Consider the following 12,983-nt stretch of genomic DNA (forward strand, 5'->3'; position numbering starts at 1 on the left):
CATCTCTCCTACACTTCTTTTATTACACCTCCCTCTGATGGTAGTCAGGAAAGCTTTATGCTTTTAACAAATCATGCAAGTAGAATGGGCACACCTGGATGATTCAGAAAATCTTCTCATCTCAGGGTCGATGACATTAATTATACCTGCAAAATCTTTTTTGTCATGTAAGGTAATATGTCTGCAGGTTCTGGGGATTAGGACAGATAGATCTTTGAAGGCTATTATTCTGCTTACCACATTAGTGGAAGAGAAAAATAAGCATACAATTAAGTAAAGTAAAACATATATGATTGTAATATCACAGGCTCATCTCAGAAAATCCAGTTTCCAATCTTTTTGTTCCAATTTACACTATACTTTATATTCAAAAAGAAAACATTTCTTTTCATTTTCTACAATTTGTACTCTTTCCAGTTCAATAGAGATTTTTAAAAAACAATGGCTTTCCACAAAAACACCCCCACAAGTGGTAGCTAGCTATAGACCTCCTTTGGGTAGCCTCATAGAGAAGGCCTGGCCTGGCTGAGTTATAGGCTGTGAATTCTTCTCCTAGGGACAAAGGCTGCCTCAGGGAAACTTGGCAGCACATCAAGAACAAGAACATAGTGTGGTTATTTCTTCTTAACAACCAGGCAAAAGACTTTATAAACTGCCTTTTGGCTAGAAAATGTTCTTACATTCACATAAGAGTAAAGGGTAAAATGAAGTCGGCATACAGGGATGAGATTTGACTTTAGTTGTTTTCAAGTCATGTAGGAAAATATCAGTAATTAAATAGTAAAGAAGTCAGTATTACAGAGCAAACCATTGCATTTCTCCTGTTGAGAGGTGCTTCCTCATTGCATGGTATCTCAAAATCCTCTGTATATACCAACCGAATATGCAGAATCTATTTTAATTATGTAAATAAAAGTATGTCAAAGAGCTTTGTATTTGGTGAGTGTGTAAGATATTTCGATCACAGATATGTTCCATTTTAAAACAAATTTTAAAATGAGCTAAGAATTAGTAATACATAAAAAATTAAGGTGAAGTCCTACCTCAATTTTTTGCATCTTCTCCTCTACCCCAAAATATTACATCCTTCAGTCCTAAATATATGGTGAATCAGATAAAAAGGTATATTCACATGTTAAATTCTAACATAGTTAATTTGCACACAAATCCAGTGTGTTTCAAGTCTTCTGTCACTTGTAAAACACATTTTGTTTGCATATTAGATTTGGTCACAACTTGTGGATGGATGAAATTGAGTGATATTGCTCAAACAAAGCAATGCCACTGCTAATGTTGAATGTCAACATCTTGGCAATATCATCTTGACATATGTGGATAAAACATTTAATAATTCATAGTAGAATGAGAAAATATAAATGAAATTAACTTCATAAAAGTAAAATAATATAAAGTGATAATGGTAAATAAGGTAGTAATGTGAAAAGGATAAATACTCAAGATGTTCAGTCAGACAGCAAGAGTTCATATTCTAGTTGTATCATATACTAAATATCTATGTGAACTTAACTTATCTGAGCTTCTGTCCAAACACGGTGAAGGGCGAGTGCAACTTGTTAACTCATTTATTCAAATAATATCTATTGAATGACAACTTTGAACGTTCTAGGTACTGAAGATATAGCCATGAATATATCTGACAAATATCCTTGCCCTCTTTATGGAGCCTACATTTCGCAATTCCACATACAGTAGTTATAAGGGTTGGATGAGATTAGGTAACATCTGGCAAAAGGTAAGCACTGAAAAAAAATTATTTAGCATCATTATAATAGTAATAAAGTGTTTCAGAAAGCTGAAAAAAGTATACTTATTTGTATAATATGTAGAATTCTAAATAAACAAATGAGTAATTCAGGCAACCCAGCAATGATAAAATTTATATAATCATTACATTTCTCTAAAAGAATATATTTCTGAAGAGTAGCTTAAATAAAAATAATTCTGCTTTTTGAAATAAAAGTTTTCAACAATTAGCCATATAATAACTTTTAACAAAATATCTTTTTAAGGTAATTGTCTTTTCCAGTTGTCTCTGAATTAGCAATCACTGTATGGGCTATGTTCCATTTTTTGTTTTTCCCTTCGCACAGCCTTTTTTTTTTTTGCGACTTTTCTACATGTTCAAGCAGTCATCACACAATGATTTATGATCTTTCTCCTGTCAATTCAACCATCATTCCACTCTGTTCCATTAGCATGTCCTGCTGTGAAAATCCCTGTAGAATCCTTGGTAAACTCTCAGATGTTTTCAGGTTCTGCTTTGGAAAGCAGTGAACCACAATGTTATTAAAAGCCAGTGACTTTTAAAAAGATATATTTCTTACCCCTAAGAGAAGGGGATGTCTAGACATTACCTTTAGAGTGACATTCATGCACAGCTTCTAACTAACAGTAGTATTTTCTGAACTCAAATACACTGCTCCAGCTATCAAATTTTACATGGAATATTTTAGGGAGTTCTTTAAAAATCAAAATGCCTAGCTCTGCAGTTCAATAAGTTTACCATTCCAAGAGAATGCCAGAACCTGTTAGTTACAATGAAGGAGGTAGTTATCTTGTAATGCTGAAAGCCAAACGCATTAAGTCTTTAGTCACATTTGTGGCACATTCTTCAAAACTCCACATTTTCAAAGGACTTACTGGAGCCAACATTCCTGGTACTTGCCCAGTTAAACAGAAGCTAATAGGAAGCATGAAACAGTACATACTATATAAGAATTTTGGCTGAACACCACATATATCGACCTTACATTAAAAAAAAAAAAATCATAATGGCATTAAATCATCCTAAACCTCTAACATTCATTCATAAGAATACTCTCATTCTTTCATCAAAAACCACATGTCATTTTGATTCATGTATAGTGCTAAAAATATAAATTTGACAGAATGTGTCTGAACCTGACCCAGGCACTTAAATATTTTCATAACTCCAGAAGCAAAAGAAAATCAGGCAGAAATCTCTTCTCTATGCAATACAGCCAGCTTTGAAAAAAAAAAAAAAAATGATCTGGATGTAAGCAGTTAGTGGCAAAGTTAAAATGAAAATGTTAATCCTATGAGGGACCTTGCCTGCTGTTTTCAGTCCTTCCTAAAGATTAAAAAAAAAAAAAAAAAAGTAAAGAATATTTAAAAACCCACACCCCTAATACTGAGAACTACAGAAACAAGCGAGAAAACAAAACAAAACAAAACAAAACAAACAACAAAAACAAGCACAAACAAAACTTCACAAATACTAAAGGATAAAACAAAACATCGATTTTAAAATAAATTTGTTCCAGCTGTGAATTTTTTTTAGAGGGGGCAGTAGGAAGAATGAGTGGAAAAATAAGTAAACAGATTCTAGTTTAAGTTTTAATAAAATGGCAAGATAATTTTTACTCATGATAAAAGAAGAAATGTTTATTTGGGGCAACATGAATTCTCGTATTATATCTACATATTAGAAAATAGCTTCTTTAAGAAGTCAATTTCCTAAAATTGCAGGTAAAATTAAATGACAGAACAGCAGTCAGCAAACTTTTTCTCTAAAAGGCAAAATAATACATGTTTTAGGCTTCGTAGGCTAAGCTGCCTCAGTGGCAACTACTCAGCTATAGCACAAAAGCAGCCAGAGACAAAACTCAGATGAATGGATGTGGCTATTCTAATAAATATTTATTTATGAACACTGAGCTCTAAAAATCTTATAATTTTCACTGCTCATAAAATGTTCTTCTTATTTTTTCAATCATTAAAAAATATAAAACAAAATCCCTAGGTTATGGACAATATGCAGTGGCTGGACTTGGTCCAAGTTGTATTTTGCGGACCTCTAGACTAGACACTGATGATGCAAACTGTAAAAAATAAATGATGAGAGGACAAATCTCATCGCCCTTCCTTCCTTCCTTCCTTCCTTCCTTCCTTCCTTCCTTCCTTCCTTCCTTCCTTCCATCCTTCTTCTCGCCCTTCATTTCTATTATTCTATATCTAATCTAATCTAATCTAATCTAATATCATCATCTATCACTCTATCTTGGCATTTTACAGCACACAAAATATAATGAGGTAGGCCCATGAGAGTAGAAGGCCAGATTATCAGCCTCTCAAACCAGTAGTAAATTGCAAAAGGCTAGTTTTAACTATTACTAGGCATCGAGCCCACACAACTACCTTGGAGTTTCTGGTAGCTACAAAATCATTCACAATATTCAAAGCGAATGCAGGTGCACAAAAACATATTGCATTCCTATTAACTGTTGCAGAAGTTTTTTTTAATTTTTAATTTTTTTTGTAGCATCTTATCTGACAATTAATGTCTTCATTGAATTCCTTGAATTTTCCACGATGATATAGAGAAAAGGGAAGCAATGAGAGAAGCTTGCCTTATTGTGGCAATAATTGGAGCATCATTATTTATTTATAACAGCTGAAGTGATTTTTTTATTACTTGGGGATTTAGCAACACTCAAGAAATCTTACATCTTTCCTAAGACATTTAGATACACAAAGCTAAGAAATCCTGGAAACAGTGACCTGTAGTTCTCTCAAGTTCCATTTCAGAAAAGTTTTTTATTTACTTTTAGCAGTAAACAAGCACTGAGGATTTTCTTTTGAAGCAGTACCACCAGCAATCCAGAAACTACTTGGGCAGCAAATATTTTATACTGATATACTGGTTGTTAGAATTCAGGTAAATTGAAATCACTGATTTTAAATCATAGTGTGGTCTGATATGACTGTGAAGATAAGTTTCAGTGATTAGATGAATGACTATTTCTTCAGAAAGATGGTGTTGGCAGAGGCATTATCACAGCATGTACTTTCCTATTAGAATAGAGTCTTTAAGAGACTCGTGTGGCTTTGTAAGTAATAATTAGGGAAGCTTCCCACTATAATTAAAAACATATGTTTAAATACTGTTTTTAAAAATGATACAAATGTTTAAATACCAACATAAAAAAAAAATGCAAAGATGCCAGAAACTTATGTGGTAAGAAAAGCCAGACTTGTATAAAGCATTTTTACTGCTTTCTATCTGAATAAACATTGCTGCACAGTTTATAAAGACTTGAAAATTCCATTCATGAAATTTACATATTTCATGTAGAGTTTTATGAAAAAAAGAAAAAAAAAACAGCTCAGTTGTGGCATTAGAGTCCACTTTTAAGACAGGTTTCAAAAGGGAAAGAACACAGTCATTTTTGCTGAGTAACATGAGACATTAGGGAAAGATGTGACTCAAAAATAATTACTTCACCTCATGAAAAAAAATATTTTTTTTTTCAATGCAAACTCCACATTGAATGATATGAGCTAGGTAAAAGCAACTCTTTGCAATGATTTAGGGACCACATCTTGGGAGAACACAGATTAAATACAAGTGGGTATTTGCTTTCAAAATCAATTATGAATTCATTTCATTACACGAATAGTAGCAATGGGCTGAGTTATGATTTTCAATTCATCCTGACAAATATTTATTCAACTTACCAGGTCCTGTGATAAGAGAAATTATATACCAAGGAGAAATAGAAACTTGAGAGGAATGTGTGATAAGAATACAAATATGGAAGAATGGATTAAGCATTGGTTAAAGTCTTAAAAGTCATAAACTGAGTTTGAAGCATGATGTCTAAAATGTTAATGGACCATACAGTTTGTGTTATCTAACAGTAAGTTGTAAACACAGATAGCGAGCTCAGAAAATGGCAATGACCATTTGGGATTTGTTTACACAGAACAGATAATTAAAATCAAATGAATGAATGAGATGGCCAAAGAACATGTAAAACAAAAGGACCATGGACAGAATCTCAAGGAAGACTCATACTCATGGGCAAGAGGAAACTAAATTAATGAAGGAAATTGAGAAAGATTGCTAAGGAAAAGGGGACTTTTATGTGGCTTGTGGCTGAAGCAACAGGTGAAAAGAGATTCTACAATGCCAAATGATGCAAAGAGGAAATGGAAGCTTTTTGGTGGTTAAAAGCCACTGGATCTTCTTATTGTGGAAATGCTGAAGACCTTAGCAAAATCAGCAGTACAACAGAGGTGGAAATGGGTGAAGGTTAGGTCTAGTTTCGTATTGTGGCATAAGGTTTCAAAACTAAGGATCAACTGAAGAATAAAATGAAAGAAAACAGTGAGTAAGAATATAATTGATAAAGAAAGGTCTTGGGGATGGCAGGAGGGGATAAATTTGAGAGCAGAATGTGAAATGGTTAGTCTGGGAAGGAAAGGTTATTTCTCAGGTATGGAGCAAATAAAGAGCAGGTTAGTGAAAACACGGATATCTCCAAAAGGATGCCAAATAGTACAGGTCAGAAGCTTCTCAACCTCAGACCAATATAAGCTAAAATAATAAAAGAGTGAACGATTTAGATCTGGAGTTTTAAGTATAAGAATAAACAAGGATAAAATAAGAACTTTATAAGAAAATCACACTTTGAAAATTATATTTAGCTAAGAAAAAATATCCACATTTTAAATTGATCAAAGTCTGAATTCAATTTATTCTTCAGCCAGAATACATAATCTACTACTATGCATTTTATAATGAGGTTTACAAACATATTTAATATCTATTTCTTAAAGTGGTAGAGACTCTACCTAATTTCATTGAGTAGTTCTAATATTATGGTAAGACAAGTTAAGATATTTTATCACTGCCTGAAAGGTAGTAAGGAATGTTTGAAAGATTTTATCAATTATTCCCTGGCAGACAAACTAGAGGTTTTTTCTCTTGAGTATTGGTTCTCAAACTTTAGTGTGTATCAGAATTACATGGAGGGCCTGTTAAAACACAGGTAGCTTGGTCTCATCTCTAGAATTCAAGCCCGAGGATTTGCATTTCTAACAAGTTGTTGGGTGATGTTGATTTTGCTGGTCTGGTCTGGGAACCACACTTTGAGAACCGCTGCTACAAGACCGAACATTCTACATCATGTAGGTCTACAAGTAAGAGTATTCTCATTCAACTTGTCTGTTAAAGTAAATTGACAAACTAGAATTTGTGGATGTATTAAAATAGTCCCATTAATATTTTTTTAAACTACCTGTATTTGAGTTATTAAATGAACATTCAAATGTTATCTAGAACATTAATCCATTTCTTCTTATAACAACCCTATAATTTATTTTATTTTATTAAATTCAATTTGTAGATGTAGAAACTGAGGCATAGAGATACAAACTACCCCAACTGATGATCAGACAGAAGCAAAGATGGGAGGGCTTTTTGGTTCTAATATCGTGGCCCTTACTATTATACATTTTACCTACACATTAAAGTATACTTTGAGCTCAAATACTTACCTGTTCCAAGAAATAGGACATGGTATCTACCATCAGCAGCATTCACTCGATCCACAGCTATCTTCGTGTACTTATAGTCAGTGCCTATACGAACAATCAAAGGCCTTCTGTGGATTGGGTAGATGGAATTGTACATGAGAGGATGATTCCGAATAAAAGTGACAACGTCATCTGGGAACTCCTTGGTGGTTCGCATATTGGGTGTAAATGCTCCTCCTGGGCACTAAAAAAATATTTTTTAAAAATTAATAAAATAGTTACTTAGTTTAAGTAATGAACAAAGTCATTTATTTTTCAAAATACTCAGAAGCTCAAATTGTTTTAAGGGCATTTACACTCAGCTCATTAAGAGAAAACAGTATAACTATATATAATGCTATACAGAACTATTATAGAAACTGAATATACAATGTGTATAATCTGGTTATTTGAATGGGGCTAAGTTCACTTATCCTATTTGTCTTCAGAGAGGAGCTGACATCATTTTGTATATAATGTAATTTTTCACCTTTCTCATCCATTACTTTTCCATTTTTTATTTGGTGCCAGGTACAGTCTTGTTAGGGAAAAACAATCATATGGCTATAATATAATGCTGCTATTGGCTAAATAAATTTAGACTATTGTTATCAAATTCAATCATAACTCTAATGTGCAAGAGTTTTATTCCATCTGATCCTTTCTTTCGAAAGAGAGATCTCTAACGCTAGAGCTTGTATTGGATGTGGTAAATCAGACTTGACAATCCCCCTACAGAAAAGACCCCAGTGACTTGCATTAATCTTAGAATATAATCTCAATAGTTTAGCATGTTCTGCAAGCCCCTGTATGAATGGCTTACATCTACCCTGTTATAATATTTTTCTGAGCCTCAAGTATGCTCCTGCTCCAGGATCTTGGCACTTGCTCTTCCCCCATCCGAAATAGTCTTCTCCAGACAATTTCATGTTTCCTTTGTTACTTCATTCCTCAATTGAAAAGTTTCTTCCTTAAAGGTGTAGCCACATGTTCATTTCCACTGTCCCCATCTCCATCTCCATTATCTCCTTAGCCAGCTTTATTTTGCTTCACAGTCCTATTATATTAGCTGCTTATATTTTTATTGTCTGTTTCTCCCTCTGGAATGTAAGCTGTGTATTGATCTTAACTGGGTATATTTTATTCATTGTTTCATCCTCAAATTACAACAAAGCTGACAAATAGTAGATATGTGATGAAGAGTAGTTTAATGAGTAAATTACTCTATTATATCTGCCATCCAATTTTGCTGCAGGGGCTGTATGAAATAAAGGCCTCTATTCTGGCCAAAAGAGAAAAGATGCAGAGCATCAAGTTCGAAGGTGGCAGATAGAAAACATTACTGAGATCTGGAAAAGAACTGCTGGACAGCCTCAGCAGTTCTAGAAGGGGAGCGTGACATGAGCTTCTGAGGAGAAGATTCCATTCATAGGGCACTTCGGGCCAAACTCAAGGGTAGGCTGGGAGATGCAGTAGCCTGGAGCTCAAACTCAGTAATAGGATGCAAGTGTTAAATGATATGAGCAAAGCTGTTAGGTATAATCTTTTAACACATACAAATATTATTTGTCTAATCCTATTAAACATCTGTCGATATCTCTACTTTTAGGAAAAAAAAATACATAGTTGAATTTTTCTTGAAACAAAAATACTCATGTTTTAGTTTTCATGTATCCCCTTTAAAGAGGTTACAAGGTAAAAGGGAAGCAATGAAGCAAGCTTCCTGACCAATACCAATGGGCACGGCATCAGTGGTAAACAGTAACATGTAATGACAGTAGCAAACTGGAAAGTTATGCCTTATCTAAAGGTGGCAATGAAGACTTAGGTCTAGCTAATTGTTCCTATACAGAAATACAAGCCTAGCATAGCAAGATTTCAACAGAAAATAGAAATGTGAAATTTTATGTAAAATCTGCCAAAATTTTAATGTTGACTCAATGGAAAAAAACATTTAGGGACCAAATAAAAACTGGCAACTTCTGGGTTAAATCCTTGCAACTGCTATCCCAAAACATCAATGCCCCCTGGCAAGTATGCCAGGCAGACTCGCATTTGCAAATCATTCTCAGCACATTCATTTAGACTGAATCATGCTGAACGCAATTTTTAGACTTAACTTTAACCAGTTAACATTACTAGAACTTTTTACAGGATCAGTAAATATATTTCTCTTTTTGTAGAAAGACACAATTAAATGACTTCACAAAAAAGAGATAATGAGACAAACAATAAAACTAAGCTTTCATTTGTTATCCATCGAGACTTTCATTTGGGGCTCATATGTTTTTCTTCTAGAAAAAAAAGCATTATATTTAAATACACATGTTTATAAATTGCCCACAATGAAGACCAAATGAGGACAAAGAACTAAACTGATGGATGTGTTTCATACTTCTGAAAAATATAGAATTATGGGTGTTTTCTACCCTCATTCTTCATACAAAGTGGAAAAAGGAAAATACACTACTCACTGAATGAAAACATGGAAAGAACAAATGTATGTGCAATTTAAATAATTCCAGGCCTTCATAAAACACCACTAATTATGGTTGGCTAAGCTGAGATGTCTCTTTAAATATTTGCAAGCCTTCCCATTTGTAAGTTCCAGGGAGATCCAAAGTTAGTACATATTACAATTTATATAATTTCGAGTTAGCAATTATTTTCACATGTGATAAACTCAATTATATGTCTTATTTATGGGTTTTACTTAATGATAATTAAAATTCGGATAAAAATTATGTTGCAATTGCTCAAAACCATAGTTATTAAATAGGTAATCCAAACAAATCAACTCAAAACCAGTTATATTTTATATTAATTTAAATGCCCCCCCCCCCCCAATTTGGAACTTTTGTTTACACTATTCACAATAAATTTCTTGCTTGGTATGAGTTTATTTTCAAAATTACAAAATAATATTTTGTGACAATAATTAATTTTTCCATTGATTCATGGTGTAAACCATGAAACTAAGACACAGAACAAAATACAATGGTGGTGAAAAGAACAAGAATTGATTACGCTTTGCAAACTATCTGGATTTGAGAATTTGTTCAGCGTAACATTGCCAAGTACAAATAAGATGTAACTAACTTATCCTTCACCTTCTGATATGTGAAAGCTGTGTATTGGAATTTAATGATGATATAACATGTGCTCCCATAAAATAAAGCCTTCGTCCATTAATTAGTCTGGTATCTCATTCCTCAGAAAGATAATTTTATTCTAAAGTCGCTGAGTAATTTTGGTTAAACTTTTTCTTTAAGTGTTTGTTTTTCTACAGTTCTAGCTTTCTGTTTATCAAGTAGTGATAAGCACTCCTGAGTAAAGACATTTTAAGTGTTTTTGATTACTTGAGTGTTAGGTGAAATGCTGTGAACAATACGAATGCCATGTTAAGGGTCAGCAATTGTTGCGCTTACCTAATTTTGTTCCTATTCTCAAGTATTCTTGGGCATCTGCTATTCTCTTATGTTCCTAAATGTTCTCCTAATCCTCACATCCAATATAATATTTTTCAGCATTAATGTATTCAAATCTTAATCCATATGTCCAATCTTTGGACAGCTTTTATTCAAAAAGTATTTTGATGTGCCCAGTAGAAAACATTAGAACAAGAAGCTACACTGTCTTCTAGACACAAGTATTCTGGTTAGACAGCTAGACATATTCCATGCAAAATAACAAGACATATAATAATAATTTAAGACAAATATAAAGTAAATAACAACTTGGTTCATAATCAATTGCCATATATGTTTAAGAGCCAATATTTTAAAAATGAATTTAGAAAAGTGGAAAACTTAAGGTCGACAAGGTCATTGAAGTAGTTTAGAGATGTGTAAACAAAGTTTGGGGTATTTAGAGAACTGTAATTCCTGGGGCATTGCTGTATCATAGAGCACAAAGAGGAGGAAAGAGGCTTAGTAGCTGAGGCTGAACACAGCAGGAAATAAATGCAAAACTAGTCAGAAAAGGAGTAACTAGCACAATAAAGGGGAGCTTGACAATAACACTTGAAAAATGAATGGTATAGGGATAACTAAATGGACTTAGTGGCATTCCAGAATCTGGGCTAATTTCTAGCATTGGTCTGCGAAATTTGTATTCTGAGGAAACTGATCTTATGTTTAGATCCTTGATCATCTAGGCATTTATTTAAAGCACAAACAATTACATACTTAAAGGCTTATACTTATGCATCAGCTGGCCCTCATCTTCCTTACATTTCTTTCACTACCTACAATTATCCCCTGCTTCAGTCCTGGTAGCAAATGCAGGCAGGGCTTTTAGGACTCACTTATTCATTTTTACCTTTGTCTTGGAATGTAAGTTGTAACCTTTGCCTGAAACATCCTTCCTTACCTATCCACAGCTCAATCTCATACTTTTTATATGTCTTCCTAAACGAGGCTCACCCACGACCTCTCCTTCAGCCTACATTTTGTCTATTTCATTGTCTATTTTACTCACGTATTTTAAATAATGATATAAAACTATATAATTTGACTTTTCATGTCTATATTCCTTATGTGTTCAATATTATTGTAAAATTTACTAACTGAACGTTTCCAAACATATATGAGAAATAGAAATACCTCTAATGTAAGAATAAGATGTATGTAATCAACAAAAGTGCCAGCAATCAACTTCTCTTGTTCTTGCCAACACTATTCAGGGTATGAATTTTCTGTGTCCTTTTGCCATACCAGGTACCAGACCTATTCAAAATGATTAAAGCAGATGGTTGTGCTCCACTTCTAAACAGATGTTAAAACTGAACTTTTATTAGGTTCTGCTTTAACATGACAGTATATGCAAATGCAATCTTTTGCAAAAGCTTTATACATGTTGCTGCAGAATAATGTAATATATTAGCTCAGTCACAGAGAGAATCTGCAGTCTTTGGCTGCCCTTTGCAACATACCAAAGGTGTCTTGTTTCTTCCACAAACTTGAATTACTTATGGAGAAACATTATGACACAATTGGCAGTCTTCTTCCTACTGACTTCGGTTTGCTGGTTGGGGCAGTTTTCAAACACAGCCATCAACCCTGCTTTAAAAGAAGCACCTACAGGGAACATTAGAACAAAAGTATAAGATTTCTACCAGTGTCATTTCTTTAAGAATTCTGTCATATATTTATGAGGTTGACCTGGCAACTGGACTACTGTGTAGGGAAATAAAATACAGCAATCACAGTTGATCCTTTATTGGCAACTTCAGAGGCAACATTCTTAACCCTAGAGGAGAGGGAATGCTTTCAGTCACTTGGCTATAGGTCTTTTGGCTACATGAGTGGGATATTAAACTCTGGAAGTCCAGGGAAGAGACAGACACTGGCCATTCTGAGTCAGAGAGCTGACTTCACAGCGTGTTGCTCAGTGAAGGGTGGAGAGACCAAATCTTTAGGGAGGAATGCTTTTCTGGGAGAAGTTCCAGAGGTCATTCCTCCACCCTGACTCTTTTATTCCTTAAAGATCATTCATCTGACTTTTTTTTTAATTTAAAGGAGCTGTTCTCTTCTCAGTACCAGATGTAAGAAACCACATTATAGAAATATGTCTCAAGTGCCGACTACTCCCTTTTTCACAGACTCAGCTCCAGATGTGTGTCACCAAGCCCTGGCTTAGTC

General features: G+C 33.9%; 1 protein-coding gene across 1 annotated transcript in view; it reads right to left on the minus strand.

Moving 5' to 3' along the window:
* The window catches only part of SEMA3C (semaphorin 3C), a 156,042-nt gene that overhangs the window by 34,953 nt on the left and 108,106 nt on the right, over positions 1 to 12,983 (minus strand). Inside the window, exon 12 of the mRNA XM_036230299.1 lies at positions 7,324 to 7,546. Within this exon, the coding sequence (XP_036086192.1) occupies positions 7,324 to 7,546 (223 nt within the window). The remainder of the gene's footprint in view (positions 1 to 7,323; positions 7,547 to 12,983) is intronic.

Source organism: Rousettus aegyptiacus, unplaced genomic scaffold (genome assembly GCF_014176215.1).
Source record: "Rousettus aegyptiacus isolate mRouAeg1 unplaced genomic scaffold, mRouAeg1.p scaffold_m13_p_13, whole genome shotgun sequence".
In the NCBI taxonomy this organism is placed as follows: Eukaryota; Metazoa; Chordata; class Mammalia; order Chiroptera; family Pteropodidae; genus Rousettus; species Rousettus aegyptiacus.